Source organism: Nycticebus coucang, chromosome 14 (assembly GCF_027406575.1).
Source record: "Nycticebus coucang isolate mNycCou1 chromosome 14, mNycCou1.pri, whole genome shotgun sequence".
Taxonomy (NCBI): domain Eukaryota; kingdom Metazoa; phylum Chordata; class Mammalia; order Primates; family Lorisidae; genus Nycticebus; species Nycticebus coucang.
Window position 1 is genome coordinate 10,636,380 of NC_069793.1, and position 26,932 is coordinate 10,663,311.

At 45.4% G+C, this 26,932-nt stretch overlaps 2 protein-coding genes across 5 annotated transcripts; one reads left to right on the forward strand and one right to left on the reverse strand.

Moving 5' to 3' along the window:
- Positions 1 to 1,012: 1,012 nt before the first annotated feature.
- On the reverse strand, positions 1,013 to 8,771 carry TTC9C (tetratricopeptide repeat domain 9C). 3 transcript variants are annotated; one of them, XM_053562302.1, is made up of 4 exons: positions 8,326 to 8,771; positions 7,692 to 8,135; positions 3,469 to 3,651; positions 1,013 to 1,366 (listed from the first exon to the last, which is right to left on the reverse strand). In XM_053562302.1, the coding sequence occupies exons 2-4, from the start codon at positions 7,927 to 7,929 to the stop codon at positions 1,272 to 1,274; spliced, it is 516 nt and encodes a 171-aa protein (XP_053418277.1). In that variant the 5' UTR covers positions 7,930 to 8,135; positions 8,326 to 8,771; the 3' UTR covers positions 1,013 to 1,271. The 3 variants fall into 3 exon arrangements, with proteins under 3 accessions (XP_053418277.1, XP_053418278.1, XP_053418276.1); XM_053562303.1 differs by lacking the exon at positions 8,326 to 8,771 and having other exon boundaries at positions 7,692 to 7,986; positions 8,094 to 8,235; XM_053562301.1 differs by lacking the exon at positions 8,326 to 8,771 and having other exon boundaries at positions 7,692 to 8,242.
- A 545-nt stretch (positions 8,772 to 9,316) lies between these two features.
- On the forward strand, positions 9,317 to 25,010 carry HNRNPUL2 (heterogeneous nuclear ribonucleoprotein U like 2). 2 transcript variants are annotated; one of them, XM_053562276.1, is made up of 14 exons: positions 9,317 to 10,180; positions 12,397 to 12,532; positions 12,823 to 12,899; positions 13,385 to 13,524; positions 14,070 to 14,160; positions 14,259 to 14,371; positions 14,584 to 14,847; positions 15,016 to 15,138; positions 15,497 to 15,625; positions 17,000 to 17,168; positions 20,495 to 20,695; positions 21,712 to 21,785; positions 22,042 to 22,152; positions 22,274 to 25,010. In XM_053562276.1, the coding sequence occupies exons 1-14, from the start codon at positions 9,646 to 9,648 to the stop codon at positions 22,355 to 22,357; spliced, it is 2,247 nt and encodes a 748-aa protein (XP_053418251.1). In that variant the 5' UTR covers positions 9,317 to 9,645; the 3' UTR covers positions 22,358 to 25,010. The 2 variants fall into 2 exon arrangements, 1 of the variants encoding a protein (XP_053418251.1); XR_008374306.1 differs by lacking the exon at positions 21,712 to 21,785 and having other exon boundaries at positions 22,274 to 22,311.
- Positions 25,011 to 26,932: the final 1,922 nt, after the last annotated feature.

Consider the following 26,932-nt stretch of genomic DNA (forward strand, 5'->3'; position numbering starts at 1 on the left):
CAAGTCATCCTCCTGAGCAGCTGGGTCTATAGGTGAAAACCAACACACAGCTAATTTTTCCTTTTTTTTTTTTTTTTTTTGTAGAGACAGAGTCTTACTTTATGGCCCTCGGTAGAGTGCCGTGGCATCACACAGCTCACAGCAACCTCCAACTCCTGGGCTTAAGCCATTCTCTTGCCTCAGCCTCCCGAGTAGCTGGGACTACAGGCGCCTGCCACAACGCCCGGCTATTTTTTGGTTGCAGTTTGGCCGGGGCTGGGTTTGAACCCGCCACCCTCGGTATATGGGGCCGGCGCCCTACCCACTGAGCCACAGGCGCCGCCCTAATTTTTCCTTTTTTTACAAAGAGAGGGTCTTGCTCTTGTTCAAGCTGGTCCTTTTTTTTTTTTTTTTTTGGCTGGGACTGGGTTTCAACCTGCCACCTCCAGCATATGAGTCCGGTGCCCTACTCCTTTCAGCCACAGGCGCCCCCATTCAGGCTGGTCTTAAACTCCTGGACGCAAGCAATTCTGCCATTTCAGCCTCCCAGAGTGCTAGTATTATAGGCATAAGGCACCGTGCCCAGCCTACGTAAATACTTAAATTCTTCACTCCATAGGTTTTAAGATAAAATAGTTTAATGAAAAAATAAATAAATAAGTATACTATGTTAATGATCTGTATACAAGTGATAGCAAAGAAAAAGTAAAAACCAGATATTTTTGTAGGAGAAAAATAATGTGTGTGTGTGTGTAATATTAAGGAGAATAAGGAATTAATTTAACCAGAAAAGGCTATCTCAAAACTTTCATTTTAATACACTTAGATCCAATTTATAATTGTCTAGTTTCCCCAAAATACATTCCCCAGTTTGGCTTTGGTCCACTGAGAAAACAAAGGAAACAAACTCCTTTCTGCCTATCCTTATTATATTTAATCCTCTGGTAGCCTTCTTCTCTGAATACAAATACATTTAACAACATCTAGCATTGAAAATCTATGCTGCAGATATGACTGCTTTTACTCATAGCTGATATTTTCTGATTGTATTTCTCAAGGCAAATATCCCCAACAATAACATGTATTGAAGGCTACACTAAGATACAGATTGACAGACAAAAAAAAGACACAGACTGTGTAAGTAGTACAGAGCTTGTGGAAATGGAAACAAAACAGAAATCCACCTGGGTTGGAGGTATAGGGTTAATTTCTCTTACTGAGGCTCAGGTTTCCCCTTGATTAGATTTTAACAGTCCATCTAAATTCAAGAGAAGGAGCATCTTTCTTCTTTGTTAACCAAACATGCCCAGGTAGAGCTGCTTCTCTTTCCTATGGTAGCTGCTGAGTTCAGACTGTGTCAGCTGGAGGTACCGTCTGACATTGGCATCTTGGAAGATGATGAAGGAAATTAGAGACAGTTAGACCAAAATTGTACTGTAGGGCAAGAGGACTGTTAACACACTCCCACTGACATGCCAAGATCTGAATATATCATAATTATTCTACACAATTGCAATTCTCATTAATTAATACTACTTTTGGTTTCTCTTTTTTTTTTTTTTTGGTAGAGACAGTCTCACTTTATCACCCTCGGTAGAGTGCTGTGGCGTCACAGCTCACAGCAACCTCCAGCTCTTGGGCTTAGGCGATTCTCTTATCTCAGTCTTCCGAGTAGCTGTCTTTCTTTTTTTTAATCTCTGTACAGGGCTAAGCTGCTTGCTAATTTTATAAGTAAAGGAAGTTGTTTTTCTGTTTTTTTTTTTTTTTTTTTTTTGAGACAGGGTCTCACTTTGTTGCTCCCTGGTAGAGTGCTATAGTGTCACAGCACAGCAAACTCAGACTCTTGGGCTCAAGCGATTCTCTTGCCTTAGCCTCCCAAGTAGCTGGGACTACAGGCTCCCACCACAATATCCAGCTATTTTTAGAGACAGGGTCTCACTGTACTCAGGCTGGTCTTGAACCTGTGAGCTCAGGCAATCCACCCACCTCAGCCTCCCAGAATGCTATGAAAGGGAGTTTGATGAAACAGTAATTATTACTATAGCAGAGCCCGTAAAAATACTATTCACATAGGTGGTAATTAATTCTATGACAGTAAGAAATGGCTTATATTTTATGTTTTGATTAATTCACAGGGGCATTCCCATTCATTTAAATTAAGTTTCTTTGAGGGCCCTCTGCTTCTAGCATCCAGTGGTTGCTCAAAAAGCCAGAATCAAAAAAGGGAGACACTCTTCAGTGCTGAACCAACCCAACATAGGAATGAGTCTGCCATCTGCTTCACAATATCCTTTCTCCCTTGGAAACAAAGCACCAAGTCTCAAATTCTCTATCAGTAGGCCTGCCCTTTGTCTAGGTTGTACTTGGGGTTAGCTGAATTACAGAATAAAATGAGCTACAGCAAAGGCCAGACCCCAGCTGGAGAGCTGGCAGAATAAGAATTATCAATTTTATTCATTGTGATCCACATCTTATTCGAGTCAAACTCTTAAAGGCTAGGAATTAAAGCTTGAAAAACAATGAGTTTTTAAATCCCAGCCACAGAGTAGGAAGGGTGGCAGCAACTTTTTTATAATATAAAATAGGCATCCAAATATATAGTATATGAAACAGTCATATATATACATACGCCTGTTTAAGTATAAACATTTCCCGAGGATATACACAAAAGTAATAATATTGCTTTCCCCTGGAGATAAGAACACAGGAGTGGAGAAAGGCCTGTCTTTTTTGTTTTGTTTTGTTTTTGTTTTTTTGGGACAGAGTCTTGTCGCCCTAGGTATAGAGTGCTGTGGCATCATAGCTCACAACAACCTCAAATTCTTGGGATCAAGCAATTCTCTTGCCACAGCCTCTGGAGTAGCTGGGGCTACAGGCGCCCACCACAACACCTGGCTATTTTTAGAGACCGGGTCTCGCTCTGGCTCAGACTGTTCCTGAACCTGTGAGATCAGGCAATCTACCGGCCTTGGCCTCCCAGAGTGCTCGGATTACAGGCGTGAGCCACCACACTCAGGCCCCAGAAAGGCCTGTTCATTGTATACCTTTTCATATGTTTGAATTTTGAACTAAGCAAGTGTATTACCTAATCAACAAAATCCATAAATTAAAAAAGTAAAATAAGACTCTCTTTCCACAGATACCACACCACCTCAGGAGGATGTATGGGCTTTGTTTTTTGAGACAGAGTCTCGTTCCATTGCCCTTGGAAGAGTGCTATGGCATCATCACTGCTCACAGCAACTCTTGGACTCAGCAATCCTCTTGCGTCAGCCTCCCAAGTAGCTGGGACTACAGATGTCCACCACGATGTGTGGCTGTTTTTTTTTTTTTTCTATTTTTAATAGAGACAGGGTCTCAAACTCCTGAGCTCAAGCAATCTACCCTACCCAGCCTCCCCAAGTGCTAAGATTACTGGCGTGAGCCACCATACCCGGCTGGCAGGATGATTTTATTTGTTCCTACCACTTCTGTCCCCTCCTTGCTCACCTTTAGGCTGCCTGTTGACAGCTTCTAGGAGGTAATGTCGAGCTTGGTCATAGTCCTGCAGATGGAAAAAGGCTACTCCAGCCCGATATAAGGCCTTGGCATTATCAGGCTGTCGTTCCAGGACTTTCTGACTGTATTCTCTCACTCGTTCGTAGTTCACTGGCTCCATCTGAAGGAGACAAGCTAATGGGCCAAATGAAAGGAGAGAAGGAGGAGGAGGGACTTATTAGACGAGGTCCCACTGGCCAGCTCAAGGCAATACCATAGGAGAGCATCAACAACATTCTACTGAAGTACATTCCATGTGCCAGATACTCTTCTAGGTACCAGGCATCCAGGAGTGAATATAAGCTTTTTTCTTTTTTCTTGTAGAGACAGAGTTTCACTTTATCACCCTTGGTAGAGTGCCATGGCGTCACACAGCTCACAGCAACCTCCAACTCCTGGGCTTAAGCGATTCTCCTGCCTCAGCCTCCCGAGTAGCTGGGACTACAGGCACCTGCCACAACGCCTAGCTATGAATATAAGCTTTATGTACATTGCAATCTACTTCACAACTACTGATTGCCTACTACACATTGAGTGTTGAATCAAGCCTGGTTAGAAAACCTTTAAGAATACACTCTTGCTGGGCGCGGTGGCTCACACTTGTAATCCCAGCACTGTGGGAGGCTGAGGAGGGAGAATCGCTTGAGCTCAGGAGTTCGTGACTCGCCTGAGTGATAGTGAGACCCCGACTCATGAAAAAAAATGGAAAAACCCAGCTGGGCGCCGCCGCGAGCACCTGTAATCCCACTGTAATTCCGGAGGCTGAGGCAGCAGGGTGCCCGCAGTCCGAGTCTGAGGTTGAGTCTGAGGTTGCGGTGAGCTACCACGCCCACTGCACTCTGCTCAGGGGCATAGGGTGGGACCCCGTCTCAACAAAAAAAAAAAAAAAAAAAAAGAATACACTCTTATACTATAAGTTAGGTAACAACGATTGCCATTAATTGTCACCAAGAGTGTGCTGTGTGTTTGGAACTCATTGGAACTCATGGGCTCAAGTGATCTTCCTGCCTTGACCTCCCAAAGTGCTGGGACTATAGGTGTGAGCCACTACATCTGGCCTCCTTTAATCTTTTCATCCACACTATGAAATTGGTCTTACTAGCTCCGTTTAATCAAGGCTCAAGGGGTGGCGCCTGTGGCTCAGTCGGTAAGGCGCCAGTCCCATATACCAAGGGTGGTGGGTTCAAACCTGGCCCCGGCTGAACTGCAACCAGAAAAAAAAAATAAAAAAAATACGTTTAAAAAATAAAAATAAAAAAAAGGCTCAAGGTGGCACCTGTGGCTCAGTGAGTAGGGCACTGGCCCCGGCCAAACTGCAACAAAAAATAGCTGGGCCTTGTGGCAGGCTCCTGTAGTCCCAGCTTCTCGGGAGGCTGAGGCAAGAGAATCTAGAGTGCAAGAGCACTCTACCGAGGGTGACAAAATGAGACTCTGTCTCCAAAAAAAAAAAAAAAAAAAATCAAGGCTCAGAGAAATAAAATTGTCCAAGATCCCCCAGCTTCTAGGTAGAATGAACATGAAATTTAAGCCAAGCACTCTACAACTCCCAAAATCATCATTATTCTCAATAGAATACAGTACATTACTTCATTATTTACTTGGATAAAAAAAATTTTTTTTTTTTTTTGAGACAGAGTCCCACTATGTCACCCCAGTAGAGTGCTGTAGCATCACAGCTAACAGCAACCTCAAACTCTTGGGCTTAAGTGATTCTCTTGCCTCAGCCTCCCAAGTAGCTGGGACTACAGGTGCAACCACAACGCCTGGCTACTTTTTGTTGCAGTTGTCATTATTATTTTAGCTGGCCTGGGCTGCGTTCAAACCTGCCAACTTCAGTGTATGTGGCTGGCACCATAACCACTGTGCTATGGGCACCAAGCCTTTACTTGGATAATTTAAAGGGACCTCAAAGTACAAACCTGCTTACGAGGCAATGTTCAGGTCAATGTTCTGCCTTCTTATAACTAAGAAGGAAAATACATTCCCTATTCTATAACCTTGGGAATTAAACGGTATTGGTAAATCATGGTACTGAGAAAGACCTAGAATCAAGGCAGAGGACAGAATGAGGACATTAAAAGGCTTGGGCTTATGTTTGCATCCTTTCTACAACGTCCCCACCAAGTGGTCGAATGGTTGGTATTTATATATTTCCCCAGGGGTCAACTAATCTATCACCGTAGCTTCATTCATTTGACAACCAGTTATTGGGCACTGACCATGTGCCAGGCACTGAGCCAAGAGCAGAGGGTAACAAGAACAAGGCAGACATCTTGATAATTAAATAGAACTTGCATCCTAGTCCCCAACTGGGAGGAAAACACAATAAACAAGTAATGCTTTTGTTTTTTGAGACAGTCTCACTCTGTTTTCCCAGGCTAGAGTGCCATGGTGTCATAGCTCATAGCAACCTCAAGCTCCTGGGCTCAAGTGATCTTCTTGCCTCAGCCTCCCAAGTAGCCGTTGACTACAGGCATGTGCCACCAGGCCCAGCTAATTTTTCTATTTTTAGCAGAGTCAAGGTCTCAGTCTTCCACAGGCTGGTCTTGAACTCCTGAGGTCAAGAGATCTACCCACCTCGCCCTCTCAGAGTGCTAGGATTATAGGCCCTCACTCTTTTTGTTGTTTGTTTTGAGGCAAGGTCCTGTGTTGCTTGAACACGAGGGCAGTGGCATCATGATAGCTCACTGCAAACTCAAACTCCAGGACTCAAGTGATCCTCTTGTCTCAGCCTCATAAGCAGTTAGGATTACAGACACATGCCACCACACCCAACTAATTTTTCTATTTTTAGTAGAGACAAGGTCTCAGTCTTGCTCAGGCTGGTCTTGAACTCGAGCTCAGGCAATCCACCCACCTTGGCCTCCCAAGCAGTAGGATTGCAGGTGTGAGCCACCACGCCTGGTCGGGAAGTTTTATTTCTGTAGCCTCAATTTGGACTGTCAGGAGGTTCTAATATACTGCAAAATAATTTAATTAGCTCAATGGCTATTTTGACTTTCATAGAACAGACTTAAAGAATCTCTTTTTTAGACCTTGGTGTGGTGACTCATGCCTGTAAGTCTACACTCTGGGAGGCTGAGGCAGGTGGACTGGCTGAGCTCACAGGTTAGAGACCAGCCTGAGCCAGAGCTAAGACCTCATCTCTAAAAATAGCCTGGCATTGTGGCAAGGGCCTGTAAGCCCAGCTACTTGGGAGGCTGAGGCAAGAGAATTGCTTGAGCACAGGAGTTTGAGGTTGCTGTGAGCTATGACACCACAGCAACCCACCAAGAGTGACAAAGCGAGACTCTGTCTCAAAAAAAAAAGTCTCTTTTTATTCTCTCTTTTTTTGAGACATAGTCTCATGTCGCCCTCGGTAGAGTGCCATAGCATCACAACTCACAGCAACCTCCAACTCTCAGGCTTAAGTGATTCTCTTGCCCTAGCCTCACAAGCTGCTGACACTACAGGCACCCTCCACAACGCCTAGCTATCTTTTGGTTGTAGTTGTCATTGTTGTTTGTCAGGCCCAGGCTAGATTCCAAACCGCCAGCTTGGGTGTACATGGCTGGAGCCCTAGCTGCTGAGCTACAGGCACCAGCCAAGTCTCTTTATTTTAGCAGGTTAATCCCAGTTATACTATGGGATTAAGATCTTCATCTCCATCTCTTCACCCAAGGCCATCTGAAGATGGAAGATACTAGTAATCCAAATTAGCTGTTTGCAGGAAGAAAGAAAATGAAAAATGCTACAAAAGCCGCTGAACATAAGTGATCTACAGGACTATCTAGAGCATGGAACTTGTTTCCCAAATATTAAATTTTTCTTTAAGAAACAATACCCTAATCATAAATTCAATTTTTGTCTAGAGCATGCAAAATTCCCTTAAGCTAATAGCATCACCCAGGAGCTTGTCGGAAATGCAAAATTGGTAAATCCTATCTGAGACCCACTAAATCCTTATCTCGGAGGCTGGGGGGAGGGCAGGAATTTGTGCTTTAACAACCTCTCCAGGTGAAATTTGAGAAGCCCTAGTCTACAGCGCTCCACTGGAGCCCCACAGATTGGAAATGTATTTCAATTCACAGAGGAATAACTGGACAAGAATAGAATGCCATTGTTTCTCCCAGTATTTACAAACTTTCATATTCCTGCACTGATGTTCTCTACCCACCCTTCAGCCGTGTTCTTACCAGCTAGATTGTTGTAGCAGTCTGTCTGGGTGGTTTGCAGTATGTTTTCTTGTTCAGGTGTGAGAGCCGGGCCCTGAGGACCTAAGTTAGATATCGGAGAGGGCAGACTTGGATCCAGACCCCGCAGCTGAAGCAGAGCTCGATGGTACCTACTCACAGCATCTCGGTACTTCCCTTCCCGGTAACGCTGGTTCCCTTCCTCCTTGTACAGCTGAGCCTCCTGCAGGCGCTTCTCCATAACTCTTTGTCGTCTAGTGCTCTTGCGGAATTGGGAAGTAAAAGAGCAACTGAAACTCTGGGGTTGGGAGCAAAATAACTGATTTTGGTAGCCGACTGAGGAAGACAGGAGCCCCCCCGCCCACCTTGGGACATGAGCTTTGCTTGTTTTCACTAGAGCCACACCTCTCCTCTCTGCAGTTTTTCAATCTCCTGAAGTGCAGGAAACTAGGAAGAGAATGCAAAACAGCGAAACCAGAAATTAAGTAATTTCCCAGTAGAGGTGATTCCAGAGCAAGGAAGCCTCTCCGCCCCCCCCCCCCCAAAAAAAGCTAAGGCCTTGCTTAACAATCGTGGCCGATGTTCACTAGCCGGCAGAATTTGCTTCCTCTTCTCTTTTAGATACGCCTCCACTGACCTGGAAGTACAAGGGAGTAGGCGTGGACTACGGCTAAAAGAAATCAAGAAGCTTGCGTCTACTCCAGCTCTTTATTTGTCCTTATTCAACAAGCACTTATTGGCGTGGGTGGTACAAGCTAAGAAACCGAGGTGAACAAGGCTCGGGCACCCCCACTCATAGGCGAGTGCGTATAAGCACTCCCGTTGCAAGCCCACCGGGCGTCGCGGCCACTAGCCCTCTGCACACGCTCAAGCCCGGAAGTCTCCTGGGTTTCGGTTTACTGGAACCAGCTTGGCGAGGAAAGGGTCAGATCACCCGACAGTTTGGTGTCTAAAGAGTCGCGAGCATTGTACCACACCGCCCAATCAGAAGCGGCTCCGGAAAAAAAATAATCCCGAAGAAATGACCCCGCCTCCACGGCGGACTAACCCGGAAAAAAAAAATCCCCAGGCGGTTTCTCCAATTGGAAAAATCCGGATGATCACGGATGACCAATCAGAATAGCAAATGACTATTCAAGTTGGCCAATAACAGAGACGAAAGGCTGGGTCAGGGCGTCTGTTGCTGGGTAGAAGTAGAGGTAGTGAGAAAAGGCCAATGATTACTGTTATCCTTTGGTTCGTGAAAGCCCTTTTGCTTACTAACCAGGAAAATAATAGCTAGTAGGCTTTCTTGGTGCAATGGCTTCTCTTCTGGCTTTTCTGTTGTTGTTACCCTTAAGTAGCTGTTGCATGCACATCAGTAGGGAAAAAGGACAGGGAATGAGCCCTAAGGGGCCGCGGCAACTGGAAATCAGACGGAAGTAAGGATAGTGACAGACTGGGAGGGGCGTAGGCCCAGGGAGTTCCGGGCGGCTGCGCGGAACAGCCGCTGAAATACTGCAAGACCGGCGCGCAGACGCTTCCGTGCTACGAGGCACTTGAGTTATCGCCAGCCTAGCCCGTCTCGGACTCCGTTGCGGCTGCGCAATAAAACCCCGGCGGTGATTGGCCTAGAGAGGTGAAAGGGGGTGGGAGGGAGAAGGAGGGAACTCTGTCGTTCTCCTAGCACGCCCTCCCGCCCGCACCTGGGGAACCGAGTGACTAGAAGGGGAGCAGCTCCCGGTAGCGTTGTTTTGGGCTCCGTGAGCCGAAGGGGGAGGGGAGGAGAAAGGAGAAACAAACAATACGTAGCGGGGACCCTGCGCGGCCTCTACTGCCTGCGTGCGTGCGCTCGCTCGCGCGGGCTCAGGGCTGGCGCGTGAGGCGGAGGCGGGCGGCGGCGGCGCCTGCGCGGTCGAGGTCGGTCGACGGTTCGCAGGGGAGGAGGCGGCGGGAGGCGGAGGAGGCGGCGGCGGCGATGGAGGTGAAGCGGCTGAAAGTGACCGAGCTGCGGTCGGAGCTGCAGCGGCGGGGCTTGGACTCGCGCGGCCTCAAAGTGGATCTGGCGCAGCGGCTGCAGGAGGCGCTGGACGCCGAGATGCTCGAAGATGAGGCTGGCGGTGGCGGGGCCGGGCCCGGCGGGGCCTGCAAGGCGGAGCCTCGGCCTGTGGCCGCCTCGGGCGGCGGTCCGGGCGAGGACGAGGAGGACGACGAAGAGGAGGAGGAGGACGAGGAGGCGCTGCTTGAGGACGAGGACGAAGAGCCACCTCCCTCTCGGGCGTCGGGCCAGGCCGCGCAGCCGCCACCGGAGCCCCCGGAGGCGGCAGCCATGGAGGCCTTAGCCGAGCCCAATGCTTCTGAAAAGCCAGCGGAGGCCACGGCTGGGTCGGGTGGGGTAAATGGAGGCGAAGAGCAGGGCACCGGCAAGGAGGAGGAAGACGAGCCCGAGGAGCGGAGCGGCGATGAGACGCCGGGATCCGAAGCGCCGGGTGACAAGGCCGCAGAGGAACAGGGTGAGGAGCTGGCAGCGGAGCTCGGTTCCAACCTGCCGCGTGCGCCCCTGATCTAGCACCCCGCCCTGCGCGGGGTCAGATTTTTTGTTCTCACTTGCCTGAAAGTGCAAGACTCCCATTGCCATTTGATGGGACTCGCCGGGGGAAGTGGCTTTCATCCTTTACCTACCTTTCGGAGTGGGGGGGGGTTCTGCCTCGTCTAGTGGCCCCACTCTTTTCAGGAGGGAGGTTCCTGCCTAACTTGGTTCTTTGGTGGTAATGGATGGAAGTGAGTGAATTTGCATGCGAACTGCTTGTGAACTACCTGCGGAACACTCTACCGCGGTGTTTGTTATTTTTTTCCTAGTGGAGAATGTGCTAAGGAATTGGCAGTTACACAGAAAGCCAGACTGACATTTGGAGGCTTAGTCTTTGGGTTACCTGCCTGTTGACTTTTTCACCATAAAAATGTTAAACAATAGACTAAGTTCGTCCAAGTCCGCTCCGTCAAAAGTGCATTACTGAAGCTTTAACTACACGGAGAATCTGGAAATCTAACCTTGTTCTTGCTTCAGCAGTAGGGGACAACCTCGAGTGTGAGGGTGTTCGGTTTAATAGTTAACTAAAGAAGAGAAAATTTTAATCAAGTACATTTAGAATAAGTTAGTTAAGGTTACTTGACTGGATTTTTATTTTTGCCTATATTATTGTGGTTAAATTTTAATTGCCCCATTAAGTCTGTGATGGGTTTATTTGTAGATTTGCTGTACACTTAAGCAAGTCTTTTGCATTTCAGGCCTCTGGCTTCCTGAATTAAAATGGTTGAAGTACTGGTGGGTCCCCTGAGTAACATTGTGGAATAGAATGTGTAGAGTCGCCCTAGGGAGTTAATGACCTTTGTCCTTTGCTTTGAAGTGATTGGATGGTTAGAGCTGATCCATTACAGTATCTGTCAGAGTAGAGAGAAAAACTAGAGCTGCTTCCAAGTCTCACTTATAAAGTGGGTTGCCTTAGTAGTTTTTATAATTTCTTTAGGCTGTTACAGAGTATTATGGTAAAATTGGAACCCATTTTACAGCAATCGCAAGCAACTTGCAGATTGTTGGTCCTGTGTCCTGGAGCAAAAATCCCATTACATAACCTTTGACATAACCTTATGTGTATCTCAAATAGCAGGTAAAAAATGTTGAGGGATAAAGGATTGTTTTAAAGAAATTATGATTAAAAATCTTCTTAGTGTTGCAAAATACAAAAGCCTAAGGAAAAACTCCAGATTGTTTTTCCTCTTGTAAAGAGTGTTACTAAATATGACAACAACCTTCCTGCCCCAAATTATGTGCAGTAAAATACACTACTATTTATGGGTCTCTTGTGACTTAATGGTGTGCTCCTGCAACTTTTGTTAAAGATCCTTGTTAAAAATACAGCTATTTATCATATGTTTAAGCCTGTTTGCTATGTAAAATAAAGCCATGGATGGCAGTGCATTTTAAAGCATGAAAGGCTAACTCAAAATAAAATTGGGGAGTTTATCATGAAGTTACAGAAAAGCATTATAGACTGTGTTATTAAGTGCATACCATAGTGCCTACCTTAACTCCAAATCTTGAGAAGAATGGAAATTAAATTAACCTTTGAAAGTGTTTTTAAAGGCCTAAGGGTTTTTGTTTTTTTTTTGAGACAGGGTCTCACTTTATGCCTTGGTAGAGTGCTGTGGCATCACAGCTCACAGCAACCTCCAGCTCTTGGGCTTAGGCGATTCTCTTGCCTCAGCCTCCCAAGTAGCTGGGACTATAGGCGCCTGCCACAACGCCCAGCTACTTTTTGTTGCAGTTTGACTGGGGCCAGGTTCGAACCCACCAGCCTTGGCACATGGGGCCAGTGCCCTACTCACTGAGCCACAGGCGCCACCCTGCCTAAGGGATATTTTTTTTATGTCATATTGATGGGGGAAATCTACAAGTTTGACCTGATTTTAATAGATAAATTTAGAATGCAAAAATTGTCCATTTTTTATCTTCTGCTTGACTGTAATTAGCCGATAATGGTTTTTTAAAAAAAAATCCCAGCCCATAATAGGAAGATAATCTATAGAAATAAAATGTTAAGTGGATGCACTGGAATAATCTGGATATTTTGATTAGATACTGAGATCCCACTTTAGTTTCTTTTGGTTCTAAGGTTATTCTACACTCCAGTATGAAAACTGCTAATTTTTTTCCCCCTCCTTTTTGTAGGAGATGACCAAGATAGTGAAAAGTCAAAACCTGCAGGCTCAGATGGTGAGCGGCGGGGGGTAAAGAGACAGCGGGATGAGAAGGACGAACATGGCCGAGCTTACTATGAATTCCGGGAGGAGGCTTACCACAGCCGGTGAGGGAAACTCTCTTTGAAGGGAGTGTCTGCTCTGATTTTGGTATACCTGATGCTGATTGGAGAGTCTGGAAGGATGGGTGGATTAAAAATGGAATAGGTTTTTTTACAGGCATAAGTTTTAGACTGAATCTACCATGGAAGCTGCTATTGTCCTTTCTCATTTATTAAAAGCAGGTGCCTACTGGGGTTTGATATTCACTGGTAGTTTAAAGCAGAGGTAATGTCATGCAGACACTCCAAGAAGAGGGCTTTGGTTACATTGTGTTTCCTTTCTATTCTATGTGTAGCTCAAAGTCACCACCACCCCCAGAAGAAGAGGCAAAAGATGAGGAGGAAGATCAAACTCTTGTGAATCTGGATACATGTATGTATAAGGCAGACAGATTGGGGTTTTTAACTAATCTCCTAGAAGTGATTTTGAAGATTAAAACTTCATAGCCTGCAAATTCCAAGATACTTTGCATACTTTTTTTTTTTTTTACTTTACATACTTTTTTTTTGAAGACAGAGTCTCACTTTGTCAGCCTTGGTGTAGAATGCTGTGGCATCGTAGCACATAGCAATCTCAGACTCTTAGGTTCAAGAGATTCTCTTGTCTCAGCCTCCCAAGTAGCTGGGACACCACAATGCCTGTCTGTTTTTAGATGTGGGGTCTCACTCTGGCTCAGGCTGGTCTGGAGCCTGTGAGTTCAGGCAATCCACCCACCTCAGCCTCCCAGAGTGCTAGGATTATAGGCGTGAACCACCAAGCCCAGCCTTTGCATCCATTCTTGACAACTCGGAATACTTGTGTTCTTTTGGTGGCTTTTGAGTATTTGGCATTAAACTAAACTTCTGCTTTCTCAACAGATACCTCAGATCTCCACTTTCAAGTGAGCAAAGACCGCTATGGAGGGCAGCCACTTTTCTCAGAGAAGTTCCCCACCCTTTGGTCTGGGGCAAGGAGTACTTATGGAGTGACAAAGGGAAAAGTCTGCTTTGAGGCAAAGGTAGTAGCTCATTAAGGTTATTCATCTATTTTTTTTTTTTTTTTTGCAGTTTTTGGCCGGGGCTGGGTTTGAACCCACCACCTCCAGCATATGAGGCCGGTGCCCTACTCCTTTGAGCCACAGGCACTGCCCAGGTTATTCATCTATTAATTTATTCATTGAACTGCTATTTGTATACTAGATTTGTGTCCATCAAAGTATTTTCTTGGTGCACAAAAAAGCACCAAAATACCCTTAGCTTCAGTAACCAAGAAGTCAGCCGTTGTGGCTTTGGTTTAAGTTCAGTGAGAGTTGTTATTCTGATTATTTTGATATAGAATTGTGATAGTTGTTTTCTGTTTTTGTAAAAATCTTATCTTTCGGGTGGCGCCTGTGGCTCAAGGAGTGGGGCGCCTGCCCCATATACCAGAGGTGGCGGGTTCAAACTCGGCCAAAAACTGCAACAACAAAAAAAAGAAAAGAAAAGAAAAATCTTATCTTTCTGACTCAGGCTTTGCTCCTGAGTTGGTCAGAGTGTCTAAGAGTTCTTTTTCTGACTTGGCCAGGTAACCCAGAATCTCCCAATGAAAGAAGGCTGCACAGAAGTTTCTCTCCTTCGAGTTGGGTGGTCTATTGATTTTTCCTGTCCACAGCTTGGTAAAGTTATTTTTTAACTTTCTCATTAGTGTTTGTTACTGTATTGCTTATTCTGTGGAAAGTTTGGGGGTAGGTAGCTCATCTTTTTACTATTGTAGGTGAGGATGAATTCTCCTACGGTTTCGATGGACGAGGACTAAAAGCAGAGAGTGGACAGTTTGAGGAATTTGGCCAGACTTTTGGGGAGAGTGATGTCATTGGCTGCTTTGCTGTAAGTGCTCCTGAAAGTTGTGGATTCATAAAAGGGAATGGATAGAGGGTACTTGGAGTTAGATTCTGCTTGCCATGGAATCATAAAAACTGCTGGCTTTTATGCCTTTGATTCATTACTTAGTTGCATTGTGTAGCAGTCTGCACAAAAAGAAAAAAAAGATTAAATTGTAAGATTTAATCAGCCTCAAACCTTGTCCTTTGTCATTGCAGAATTTTGAGAATGAAGAAGTAGAACTTTCCTTCTCGAAAAATGGAGAAGACCTAGGTGTGGCATTCCGGATCAACAAGGAATCCCTGGCAGACCGGGCCCTTCTACCCCATGTCCTCTGCAAAAATTGTGTTGTAGAATTAAATTTTGGCCAGAAAGAAGAGCCTTTCTTCCCACCACCAGAAGAGTTTGTGTTCATCCATGCTGTGCCTGTTGAGGAACGTGTGCGCACTGCAGTCCCTCCCAAGACCATAGAGGAGTGTGAGGTATGCCAAGCAGTATGCAGGCATTTAGGTTTCCTGCTTTGGAATGGTGGGTGGGTATGCTTTCCCAGGTCTCTTTTCAAACTGGAATTGGGGGAATATTCTTTAATTAGATTTCATAAACATGACTCACTTATTTCCCATTGCATTCCTGGTGCTATTTACTTGCAGGTGATTCTGATGGTGGGACTGCCTGGATCTGGAAAGACCCAGTGGGCACTGAAATATGCAAGAGAAAACCCTGAGAAAAGATACAATATCCTGGGAGCTGAGACTGTGCTCAATCAAATGAGGGTGAGTTGCTGCGGGGATTAGTCAGCTCTGTTTTCTCTGGAAGTCCCAAGTAACTCCTATAACCTGTCCTCAGTGGAGAGTTAGCTTTTGGTGTGTCTGAGAAAAAGTCTCAGAGCAAAGAGTTTTTCTCTATATGGTTTTCTCTTAAGTATTTTTTCTTTGCTTTGTTGTCAAATATCTGAAAGTGAATACAATCTGGAATGTATCCAGATTAGGACTGGGAATGACTACTGCAGAAAATGTACAGCATTGTGACACTGAGGAATGAGAATGACATGATTTGACATTCATCAGTGATTCTTGGGCTTTAACTACATAACTGCTTGTGTTTTTCTTCATTTCCTCTCAAACTCATTAGATGAAGGGGCTTGAAGAGCCAGAGATGGACCCCAAAAGTCGAGACCTTTTAGTTCAGCAAGCCTCCCAGTGCCTTAGTAAGCTGGTCCAGATTGCCTCCCGGACAAAGAGGAACTTCATTCTTGATCAGGTATTATTCAAAATAAACTTGATTTTACATAGATCCAAAGATGGAAAATTTGGCATCCATTTAATCTGATAAAATTGCTTAAACTCAGAGTGAGGTATGTATATCAAGAGACTGAATAAAGGAACAGCAGCAGGTTCCCTAGTTATGACCATCTGGTTGTATGTTAGGGTCGTAATGGTTTTTGAACTCAGAAGTAACCATCATTAGTACCCATTATACTTTTACCTGAGAGTATATAGACCTAGACTATAAAACGTTAAAGACAATGGAACAACAGCTTGGCGCCTGTGGCTCAAGCAGCTAAGGCGCCAGCCACATACACCTGAGCTGGCAGGTTCGAATCCAGCCCTGGCCCACGGAACAACAATGATCATGGCTGCAACCAAAACATAGCTGGGCGTTGTGGCGGATGCCTGTAGTCCCAGCTACTTGGGAGGTGGAGGCAGGAGAATCGCTTGAGCCCAGGAGTTGGAGGTTGCTGTGAGCTAAGATGCCACGACACTCTAAGGCGACAGCTTGAGGCTCTGTCTCCAAAAAAAAAAGACAATAGAAGGAGAGTTGGAGTTCATTTGGATTCCTAGCTCCACCACTTAACTAAGTTTTGTGATCTTGGACAAGTCCTTTATCCTCTCGGAATCTCAGATTTCCTGATTGTAAAACAAGATGATACCTGTCTCGTAGAATGTTTAAAAAATTAGAGTTGGGGTGGCGCCTGTGGCTCAGTGAGTAGGGCGCCAGCCCCATATGCCGAGGGTGGCGGGTTCAAACCCAGCCCGGCCAAACTGCAACCAAAAAATAGCCGGGCGTTGTGGCGGGCGCCTGTAGTCCCAGCTGCTCGGGAGGCTGAGGCAAGAGAATCGCGTAAGCCCAAGAGTTAAGAGGTTGGCCCAAGAGTTAAGAGGTTGCTGTGAGCCGTGTGACGCCACGGCACTCTACCTGAGGGTGGTACAGTGAGACTCGGTCTCAACAAAAAAAAAAAAAAAAAATTAGAGTTGGGGTGGCGCCTGTGGCTCAGTGAGTGGGGCGCCGGCCCCATATGCCGAGGGTGGCGGGTTCAAGCCCAGCCCCGGCCAAACTGCAACAAAAAATAGCCGGGCGTTGTGGTGGGCGCCTGTAGTCCCAGCTGCTTGGGAGGCTGAGGGAAGAGAATCGCGTAAGTCCAAGAGTTAGAGGTTGCTGTGAGCCGTGTGATGCCACGGCACTCTACCCGAGGGCAGTATAGTGAGACTCTGTCTCTACAAAAAAAAAAAAAAAAAAATTAGAGTTGACTATATACTAGCCCTAAACTGGCATCTCAGTTGTCAGAGATACCGTTTTGGTTGAATTTGGGTGATAATTTTTGTTACTAAACATCTATCATTCCTCCTTTTGTAGTGTAATGTGTACAACTCTGGTCAGCGGCGGAAGCTGTTGCTATTCAAGACCTTCACTCGGAAAGTGGTGGTAGTTGTCCCTAATGAGGAAGATTGGAAGAAAAGGCTGGAGTTGAGAAAGGAAGTGGAAGGAGATGATGTGCCTGAGTCTATAATGCTGGAGATGAAAGGTGAATGTCTTACTTCATTTTCTGCTGCTGTAACAGAATATCACAGACTGGATAATTTAGTAACAATAGAAGTTTATTTGTCTCATGATTCTAGAGGCTGGGAGTCCCAAGAGCATGGCACTGGCACCAGCACCTAGTGAGGGCCTTCTTGCAGTGATACCCCATGGTGGGAGTGCCAAAGGACAAGAGAGTCATACGTGAGAGATGTTTTATATCAAAGCCACTCTGTAAAATAATGGCATTAATCCATTCATGAGGATAGGGCCCCCATGACCTAATCACTTCTTATAAGTCCCACCCTTTCAACACTGCTGTGTTGGAGATTAATTTTATAACACATATTCAACATGGGGAGGACATTCACACCATAGCAGTTGGCTAAAATTATACCAGGTAGAAATCTTATCCCTGGTCAGTGTACCCCTTACTGGGACCTGTCAGCATCTGACTGTCCACATCTAAAATATAAATCTGAGGCCAGGCACAATGGCTAAATAAAGCCTGTAATCCCAGCACTCTGGGAGGCCAAGGTAGGTGGATTGCTTGAGCTTAGGAGTTCGAGACCAGCCTGAGGAAGAGCAGGACCCCGTAGAAACTACCCGGATGTCGTGGTGGGTATCTGTTGTCCCAGCTAGTACGGATACTGAGGCTAGAAGATCACTTCAGGCTTGGCACCTGTGGCTCAAACGGCTAAGGCACCAGCCACATACACCTGAGCTGGCAGGTTCGAATCCAGCCCAGGGCCCGCCAAACAACAGTGACAGCTGCAACCAAAAAATAGCCGGGTGTTCTGATGGGCGCCTGTAGTCCCAGCTACTTGGGAGACGGAGGCAGGAGAATCGCTTGAGCCCAGGAGTTTGAAGTTGCTGTGAGCTATGATGCCACGGCACTCTACCTAGGGTTACAGCTTGAGGTTCTGTCTCACACAAAAAAAAAAAGATCACTTCAACTGAAGAGTTTGAGGTTGCTGTGAGCTACGATGACACTATGGCACTCTATGAAGGGTGACAAAGTGAGATTCTGTCTCAAAAAAGTAAATATGAAGAATAACTCCTTGACTTATTCTGGGGAAGATACAAAACGGGAAATACTGAAAGACTATAGGATAATTAAAATTCAAGGGAGTGACTTCCTTAGAGTTAGTTACTCATTAAGTAAACACAAAATTTTACGAAGAGGTGGCCAATATAGAGAATGTTTTGGACCAAGCACGGTGGTTCATGCCTGTGGGAGGTTGAGGTCGGTGGCTTGTTTGAGCTCAGAAGTTTGAGACCAGCCTAAGCAAGAGGGGGACCTTATCTCTACTGAAAATAGAAAAATTAGCTCGGTGGTGTTGTGGGTGCCTATAGTCTCAGCTACTTGGGAGATTGAGGCAAGAGGATGACTTAGGCCCAAGAGTTTGAGCCTGCTATGAGTTACGATGCCATGGCACTCTACCCAGTTAGACTGTGTCTCAAAAAAAATATTTTGTAATGAATATTTTGTAAATAAAGGTACATTTAGCTACAACTTCCTATTGTCCCTTTGTAAAGTGACTTTTAGAACAAATTCTTTATAGCATGTCTGCTGTTTGCCCATCACTGTCATAGTCTTAGGAAAATGGCAGTATGTGAAATGAAGCTTGGCTTTATGGAGTTTTTACTCCATGGAATGGAGGGAGGTTATGATTCAGATGAAGATGTGGCAGTTGGAGTGAATTATCTCACTGGTTTGTCTTGATTTCCGTTACCACATTAGGCTTGTATTTTGTTTATTGCTGAAATCTTCAATGCAGTGCGTAAGCTTGAGAGCAAGGCCCACATAAGGCAGGATTAACTATTTTGATTAACCCTACTTCCTACTGTTCCCTTACGGGTGTGATTTTTACCTTGCTGCCATTAGCTCCTGGCATCCCATTTGCCCTGTTGGCCATTAGCTCCTGGCATCCCATTTGCCCTACTGGCTGTTCAAATTCTGTTATTCTCCTGGCTTGGGAATGGTTTTGCACATGAGCTGGGTCCTCTGAGTTTACACCAAATGACCTGTGCTAGTACTTAACTGACATCCAGGTACTCAGGAATGTAGTTGGGCTTTATAAAACTGAGGGCTAACACCATCTGTCTTAAGAATCAATTGTGAAAGCCTAGTTGAACTGAATTTCCACTGGGAGTTAGCCTTTTGAACTTAACATAATGCAGTGGTTCTCAACATGTGGGTCGCAACCCACAGGAACTATATTAAAGGGCTATGGCATTAGGAAGGTTGAGAACCACTGACATAAGGAGATTGGCAAATGCGCTGTCCCATTATATATGGGTGGTAAATGAGAGCCCTCATACTCTTTCTTGTTTTCTGTTTTCCTTGAATAGTTGAGTAGATTCTATGAGGCTTGGGTCAGTTTCTCATTAACACCATTTTGTCTTATTTATTTATTTGAGACAGTTCTAGTATGTGGCCCTCAGTGGAGTGCTGTGTCATCATAGCTCACAGCAACCTCAAACTCTTAGGCTTAGGTGATTCTCTTACCTCAGCCTCCCAAGTAGCTGGGACTACAGGTGCCCGCCACAGTGCCCAGCTATTTTGTTTTTGTTGTAGTTGTCATAGTTGTTTAGCAGGCCCTGGGCCAGGTTCAAACCCGCCAGCCTCCGTGTATGTGGCTGGCGCCCTAACCACCTAGTTACGGGCACTGAGCCTCACTCTCTTACCCCGGGTAGAGTTAAGTACCATGCCTCATAGCTCATAGCAATCTCTAATACTTGGGCTCAAGTAATCCTCTTTGCCTCAACTTCCCAAGTAGCTGGGACTATAGGCACCTACCACAACGCCCAGCTAGTTTTTTCTATTTTTAGTTGGGACAGGGTCTAGCTTTTGCCTAGTCTGGTCTGAGCTCAAGCAATCTACCCGCCTTGGCCTCCCAAAGCGCTAGGATTACAGGCCTGAGCCACTACACCAGGGCGCCCCCCCCCCCCCATTTTTAAAATGTTAAATTTGTTAGCATCTTATCTGACCAAACACCAAACTTTCTCAGTTACTTCTAGCCTCTGGCTGCTTACTACTGTCCTGATAAGAAACCTTAACCCAGTTCACTCCTAATTTATTATGGATCACTTGAGAACTTGTAAATCTACAGTTTGCAGATAGCCCTGGGGCTGTTACAATTTAGGAAAGGCTTAGGGTAGAGAAAACTAATTTGATTATTTAAATGTGAGTGGGTATGAACCCAGCACAATTTTGTACACTAGTAGGTGAGGTTTAGAAAGTCTTACGTTTCTTGTAGAGTTTTCATAATGAGTTCTTACCCATCTATGCACTTTTCAGGCCCACAAGCTTCTCTCTTACTCTTATAGCCAACTTCTCTTTACCTGAAAAATGCGACTATATGGATGAGGTGACATATGGGGAGCTAGAGAAGGAGGAAGCCCAGCCCATTGTCACCAAATACAAGGAGGAGGCAAGGAAACTGCTGCCCCCCTCTGAGAAGCGGACAAACCGCCGAAATAACCGAAACAAGCGTAACCGGCAGAACCGAAGCCGAGGCCAAGGCTATGGTGAGTCCTAGAGACCTGCCAGCCCCCTGTCTTGGTCTGGTTTTTTGTGCTGAGTACAGCAGGTTGCATGAGGACAGGCCAAGGGAACTAAATCAAGTCACTAACAATAAGTAAGGAAGTATCATCTTTATGGATCTATTTCTCCAGAACTGTTGCCTTTACCTCGAGCTTTTTATGATTTTTCCATAATTCGTCAATAAAAAGAGTTACTTTCAACAAAAGTATTTGTTTCCTTGAAAAGCAGTACTTGTACCTTCTTGTCTGTTTAGTTTTCATTATGACATATGGGTTCCCTATGTCACTGTTCCAGTCTCTGTGAGATTGTGCAGTGAAATCAAGATTCTCATCTCTAATTTTCTTAGTGCTCCTTCTTTTGGATCAACCCAATTGGATAAACCAGAAAGTGAATGCATTATTCAGTAATTTTAGGGGGTTTAAAAGGAAGTTAGGCTATTAGTGGAAATAATTTTCCTCCTGAATGTCTAATTTCAGTTAAAACCCCAGGATACATTCACTGCTCTTTACAGATGTGTGTATGTATAACTGTTAAGTCAATAGAAATTTCAAGCGCCTGCTGTGTGCGAGGCACTGTGAATACTAACAGTTAGGGCCCTTCAGGAGCTTATTACATAGACTTTGTTTTGTATAAAATTATAAATATGGGTTATATGATAGCTGAGATCCCTTTCAGGGCTGAAAGTCTAATTCTATGAATGGCAGTTTTTACTCATGTTTCTAACTCTGCCATGTATCTTTTTGCCATCTGAAATGTTTTGCAGGAATTGGGGACCTTCAAAAGCAAGGTGGCTTGATTTTCTTGTGTCTCTATTCCTCTGCCCTCCCCCCTCAGACTTTTTTAAGATCTGGCTGGTGCTTCAATTAACATTGTGTGAGCCTGGCCGAAGGCCTCCTATTCCCCCAGAATTGCCTTTGGCTCCAACTTTTAGATTTCCACCTAGTTGTGGAGCCAGGACCCCATGCCAGCTGTCTGAGCGCGCTCTCCATTTCTCTTCCAGTGGGCGGGCAGCGCCGAGGCTACGACAACCGGGCCTACGGGCAGCAGTACTGGGGGCAGTCTGGAAACAGAGGGGTGAGTGCAGCTCTCCTTCTGCTCCTCCCTCTGGGCCGTGAGAGCCATTTCTATTGGCTTGGGGGAGCAGAGTGGTTTGGGCTGTTTTCTCAGGGCTTAGGGTTTTGCCCATTTCATATGTTCTAGAAGAATTTATTCTGGGAAAATTAAAGTTATTTATGATATCAAGCTAAGATGTGTCTCATTTAAGAGGGGGTAGCAGTAGGTCATGCTGCTGAAAACTCATAAATCTTCATTCTTTTTTCTCCTTTCTCAGGGTTACCGTAATTTCTATGATCGATATAGGGGAGATTATGATCGATTCTACGGGCGAGATTATGAGTACAACAGATACGGAGATGACTATTACAGACGATACAGCCGGGATGTGAGTATCTTCTTGGGATAGATAGAGGGTGAAGGGGGGCAGGAACAAAAGGATGAGTGTCATGTCTCTTCATCCTCAGCCAACTCTGGCTCCAAGTGATGGGGTTTCCCCTCTCTTCTAGTGGCAGAGTTACTACTACCACCACCCCCAGGACAGAGACCGATACTACTACAGGAACTTCTACGGTTACCAAGGGTATCGGTGAAGCCCTGCCTTTGTCGCCTGTCAGCCATGAAGCTGAATTTCTGGGGGTGCCAAGCACCCCCCAAAACACAACCAAGGAAAACAGGGGCTGTCGGGGTGGGGCTGAGCTGCCGGGGAGGGGTGGGGGGGTGCGCAAGCGGGTGGGGGAGGGGGGAGGTGGAAACAAACAACAAAACTGTACATTTTTTTTAAAGTTTGTTGAAAAGAATATTGTCTTATTCTATAAAACATTTCAAACCTAGTTAGATATTTGTAATCAAAAAATATTTGTGCAGAAAGCAGCACTTAAGGCTGCCTGTTCTATACCCTGCAGTTGGACAGTTAAAGAACTGAAAAATGGCACCCTTCTGACATTCTAAGGCAGCTGGACTGGCAGCCGAGTGAGGGAGAGTGGTGAGGTGGTGCGGGGAGGCTGGGGAAGCAGTATGAGGATTGTTCTCCAGAGCAGGTAGGAGCAGGCAGGAGTGGGACAGAAGGGGAGCTTGTGACTGGGGCAGTGAAAATAAATGATTGGCTCTTATCAATCACTTGCACCACTAACCGTTTGTATTTTCTTTACTGACCTTTCCCTCTTGGGATATCTGGTCTGGTGGGCTGGGAAGCCAAAATATCCCAATCTTCACTTTCTGTGCCTTTGTGCTGTTTGGCTGAGGCATGGAGACTACAATTGGTGGTTCTATTATATAGGATTCCCAGGCCAAAGAGGCATGGGGACTGTTCTCAATTGCAGAGCAGAATAGCTGCCCCCCTTCTATATGTATACCCACTGCTGAAGTCCCATAAAATCCTGGAGAGAATGGGAGCACAGCCCCCAGCCTGAAGATCGTGATTTGCCAGTCTCTAGTCTCTGTCTTCCAAGGTTGAGAGATACAGGAGGTCTCTGAAATCTTCTGTGAGAGTGTCTGTCTTCTTACAGTGTGAGAGAAGGAACGTTTCTCAGGGTTTCAGCTCACACAGAAATGCAGCAGGATATGTATATAGGTGAATCCTGTGGTGTGGGTTTCAGGCCCAGGTGCTGAGAATAGCAACTATTTTATACAGTGTGGAGGGCTCCTGCCCTGGCGGATTTTTTGATACACAGGTAGAGAGTAAATAGAAAAGGGGATGGGGGGTGGGAGGCAGCTCAGTGGGGCTGCTGAGGCTTGGGAAGAGTGTGAGTGTGAACATGTGTACATGTGTGCGTGAAAGGTAGTACCCACCCTTCCCAACTTGAAACAGGATTCTTTCTGGGTTGCTTTCCTTGCATGTCCCCAGAGAGGCCTCTAGCAGAGAAGACTCCATTGGGATAGTAGTTTGTTAACTCTACCAACACCTTCCCAGTTCTTGACAAATAGCTAGAAGTTGCTGGGTTCAAGAATATGGGTGGGATGTGGGAATGCCATTTCAATGTTTAGCTTCAGTTTTAATTCATCTTCCTGCTCAGCATTGTGTCAACCAAGAGCTTTCTCAGCAAGCACCACATATTGCAGCACTTTGCAGTGAGAGAAAACTCTGGGTCATACTATTAGAAAATGCTTTACTTCCATTTCCTCACCTGGGCAGTTCTCTGTAAAATTTTGTGCTAAGAGTTGATCTTCTCTCCCTCTCACACTGTTAGTGCGATACAGCCCTTCTTCGGATGTGCAGATCCTTATTCTGGCCCTCTAGTTGTCCCTGTCATAATATACCCTTTTGCTCAAGTACCTCTTACCCAAGGCTGGAACAGGGGGCTGATGGGAGATAAGTTTGCTTGCTCATAATGATGTCCTTTCTCTGGGCACTTACTTCCCCCTGGTGCTTTCAGATGGATTTGTGTGTGGCAGTGGGTGAAGCGATTGTATGAAATTTTCTGTAACCCACTAACTTTGTACTATTGAGAGCTTGAGAAAGTTTTGCTTATAGTGTCAGGGCAAGGAAATAAAACTGAAGCCCAAAGAAATACCCTTAGGGTAAGATTATGTTACAGTAGAAAATTGAATTTCCTGGGACAGAGGCTGTCTCCCCATTTTGGATGTTTAGGCCTCTAGCGAAAAATAATCTTTGTATGGTCCTTGAGGTATATTCGGATGCTATGGCCCTCCATTGGGGGTAGAGGTGGAGAACAAAGTTTAAACCACTATAGTTTTTTGGGGTTTTTTTGGGGGGGAGGGGACAGAGAGGGAAGATACTCATTGTTGATATTTGTTACTAGAAAGTCTTTAAAAAAGCTGGTTTTCTTGGTGGGTGGAGAATGAAACTGCCACATCCTTGGTGGTTTAGTCCAAGAGATCACTCACAGCAACACTAGACGTCTGGTTTTGTTTCTGTTGGTCTTTTTATTATGAAAAAACGATGGTAAGGGGGAAAATGTGGATTATGATAACCAGAGAAATCCTTAGCCTTGTTTTCCTTAGAAGACTTGTTTAGTGTTTTATCAGATGTCTGTTGTAGTTGTAGATGGAAAAGCTTGTGAGAAAAACAAACACCACATGGAGCCTGTAAATGTTTTTGCACAGCCTGTAAAGCATTCTTGGAAGTGGCCAGTAAAGAAGGGTTTTACCATTTAAAAAGAAAAATGTAACCGTGTCATTGTTTACATCTGTAACTTTTTCCTCCCCTGTTCTCATTACATTATGGCAAAAATGTAGGCACAGTAGCTTCCAGTTTTAGAATAAATACCATTTGAATCGAATTCACCCTATCTCCTGTGGCTGCACTGACTGGGGTGGAGTGTGTCATTGGGTTATTTATTTATTTACATATTTTTAAATGCTGCTTTTTCAGGTTGCACTGGCCAGGGATGGCTTTCCTTTTGCATGGCATCTATTCACTTAATATACTATGTGCCTTCACTTGGGAGCCAGCCCTGCATTCACTCAGTTGTTAGTCTACTTAGTGCTTGCTTAGGCTAAAAGCTAGAGCCATTGAAAAGAAAGAAATAATAATTAATGACTTCTGTGTATTTGGCCTATACCAAAACCAGTTGGGTGCTTGAAGTTAAATGTAAGATTCCATTTACTGGCTCGGTGCCTGTGGCTCAAGCGGCTAAGGTGCCTGTCACATATACCTGAGCTGGCGGGTTTGAATCCAGCCTGGGCCCTCCAAACAACAATGATGGCTGCAACCAAAAAATATCCAGGCATTGTGGCAGGCGCCTGTAGTCCCAGCTACTTGGGAGGCGGAGGCAGGAGAACCGCTTGAGCCCAGGAGTTGGAGGTTGCTGTGAGTTCTGAGGCCACAGCACTCAGGGTGATAGCTTGAGGGCTCTACCTCAAAAAAAAAAAAAAAATTCCAGGGCGGCACCTGTGGCTCAAAGGGGTAGGGCACCAGCCCCATATGCTGGAGGTGGTGGGTTCAAACCCAGCCCCAGCCAAAAACCGCAAAAAAAAAAATTCCATTTACAGAGCTAAATAAGTTAATTCATGAGTAATTACCGCTTAGGTAATTGGGAGGAAAATGGAGTTATTTCTAGTGCATCTGGAGAGTAAGAAGTTAACTTTAACAAAAAGCACTATGGCATCACTAGCACTGAAGTGGATCTTAACTGCAATTTCTAATAAATGGTGAGGGTCTTATTAAGGCTGAGATATCATAGACACATGGCATCTAGTATTCTGAAAAGGTAGTGGTATTGATGTAGGTACTGCTCTTAATTCGTCCCCTCTGTATGTGACACAGATTTAGAGCCCAAGGGCTTATAGCTTTGTACCCTAAAGTTTTTTGTTTGTTTTGAGACAGAGTCTAACTTTGTCGCCCTCAGTAGAGTATGGTATCATAGCTCACAGCAACCTCAAACTCTTGGGCTCAAGCAATTTTCTTGCCTCAGCCTCCTGAGTAGCTGGGACTACAGGCGCCCGCTACAACACCTGGCTATTTTTTTAGAAGTGGCTCAAGCTGGTCTTCAACCAGTGGGCTCAGGCAATCCACCTACCTCAGCCTCCCAGAGTGCTAGGATTATAGAGTGAGCCACCCCGGCCGGTGGTCTCGGACATTTAACGTTAGTTTTAGAGCTAGTCTTTTTTTTTTTTTGCAGTTTTTGGCAGCGGCTGGGTTTGACCCCACCACCTCTGGTATATGGACCCCACTCCTTTGAGCCACAGGCGCTTCCTAGTCATTTTTTTTTTTTTTAAAGGGACAGAGTCTTACCATATCACCCTCTGTAGAGTGCAGTGGCGTCACAACTCACAGCAACCTCCAACTCCTGGGTTTAGGCGATTCTCTTGCCTCAGACTCCCGAGTAGCTGGGACTACAGGCGCCTGCCACAAGGCCTGGCTATTTTTTTTTTTGTTGTTGTTGTTGTTGCAGTTTGGCCCGGGCTTGGTTTGAACCCACCATCCCGGGTATATGGGGCTGCCCTCCCCACCCCACTGAGCCACAGGCGCCGCCCAGAGCTAGTCATTTTTTTTTTTTTTTGTTTTGTTTTATTGTTGGGGATTCATTGAGGGTACAATAAGGCAGGTTACACTGATTGCAATTGTTAGGAGCTAGTCATTTTTTAATGGTTATAGCTGATGCCTGTTTCTAGTAACCACCAAACCCCATTCCCTCCACCCAACTATAGCTGCAGCCACTTACCCATGATCTGATGGGTATGAAAATAGAGCAGAGGTGCTTTTT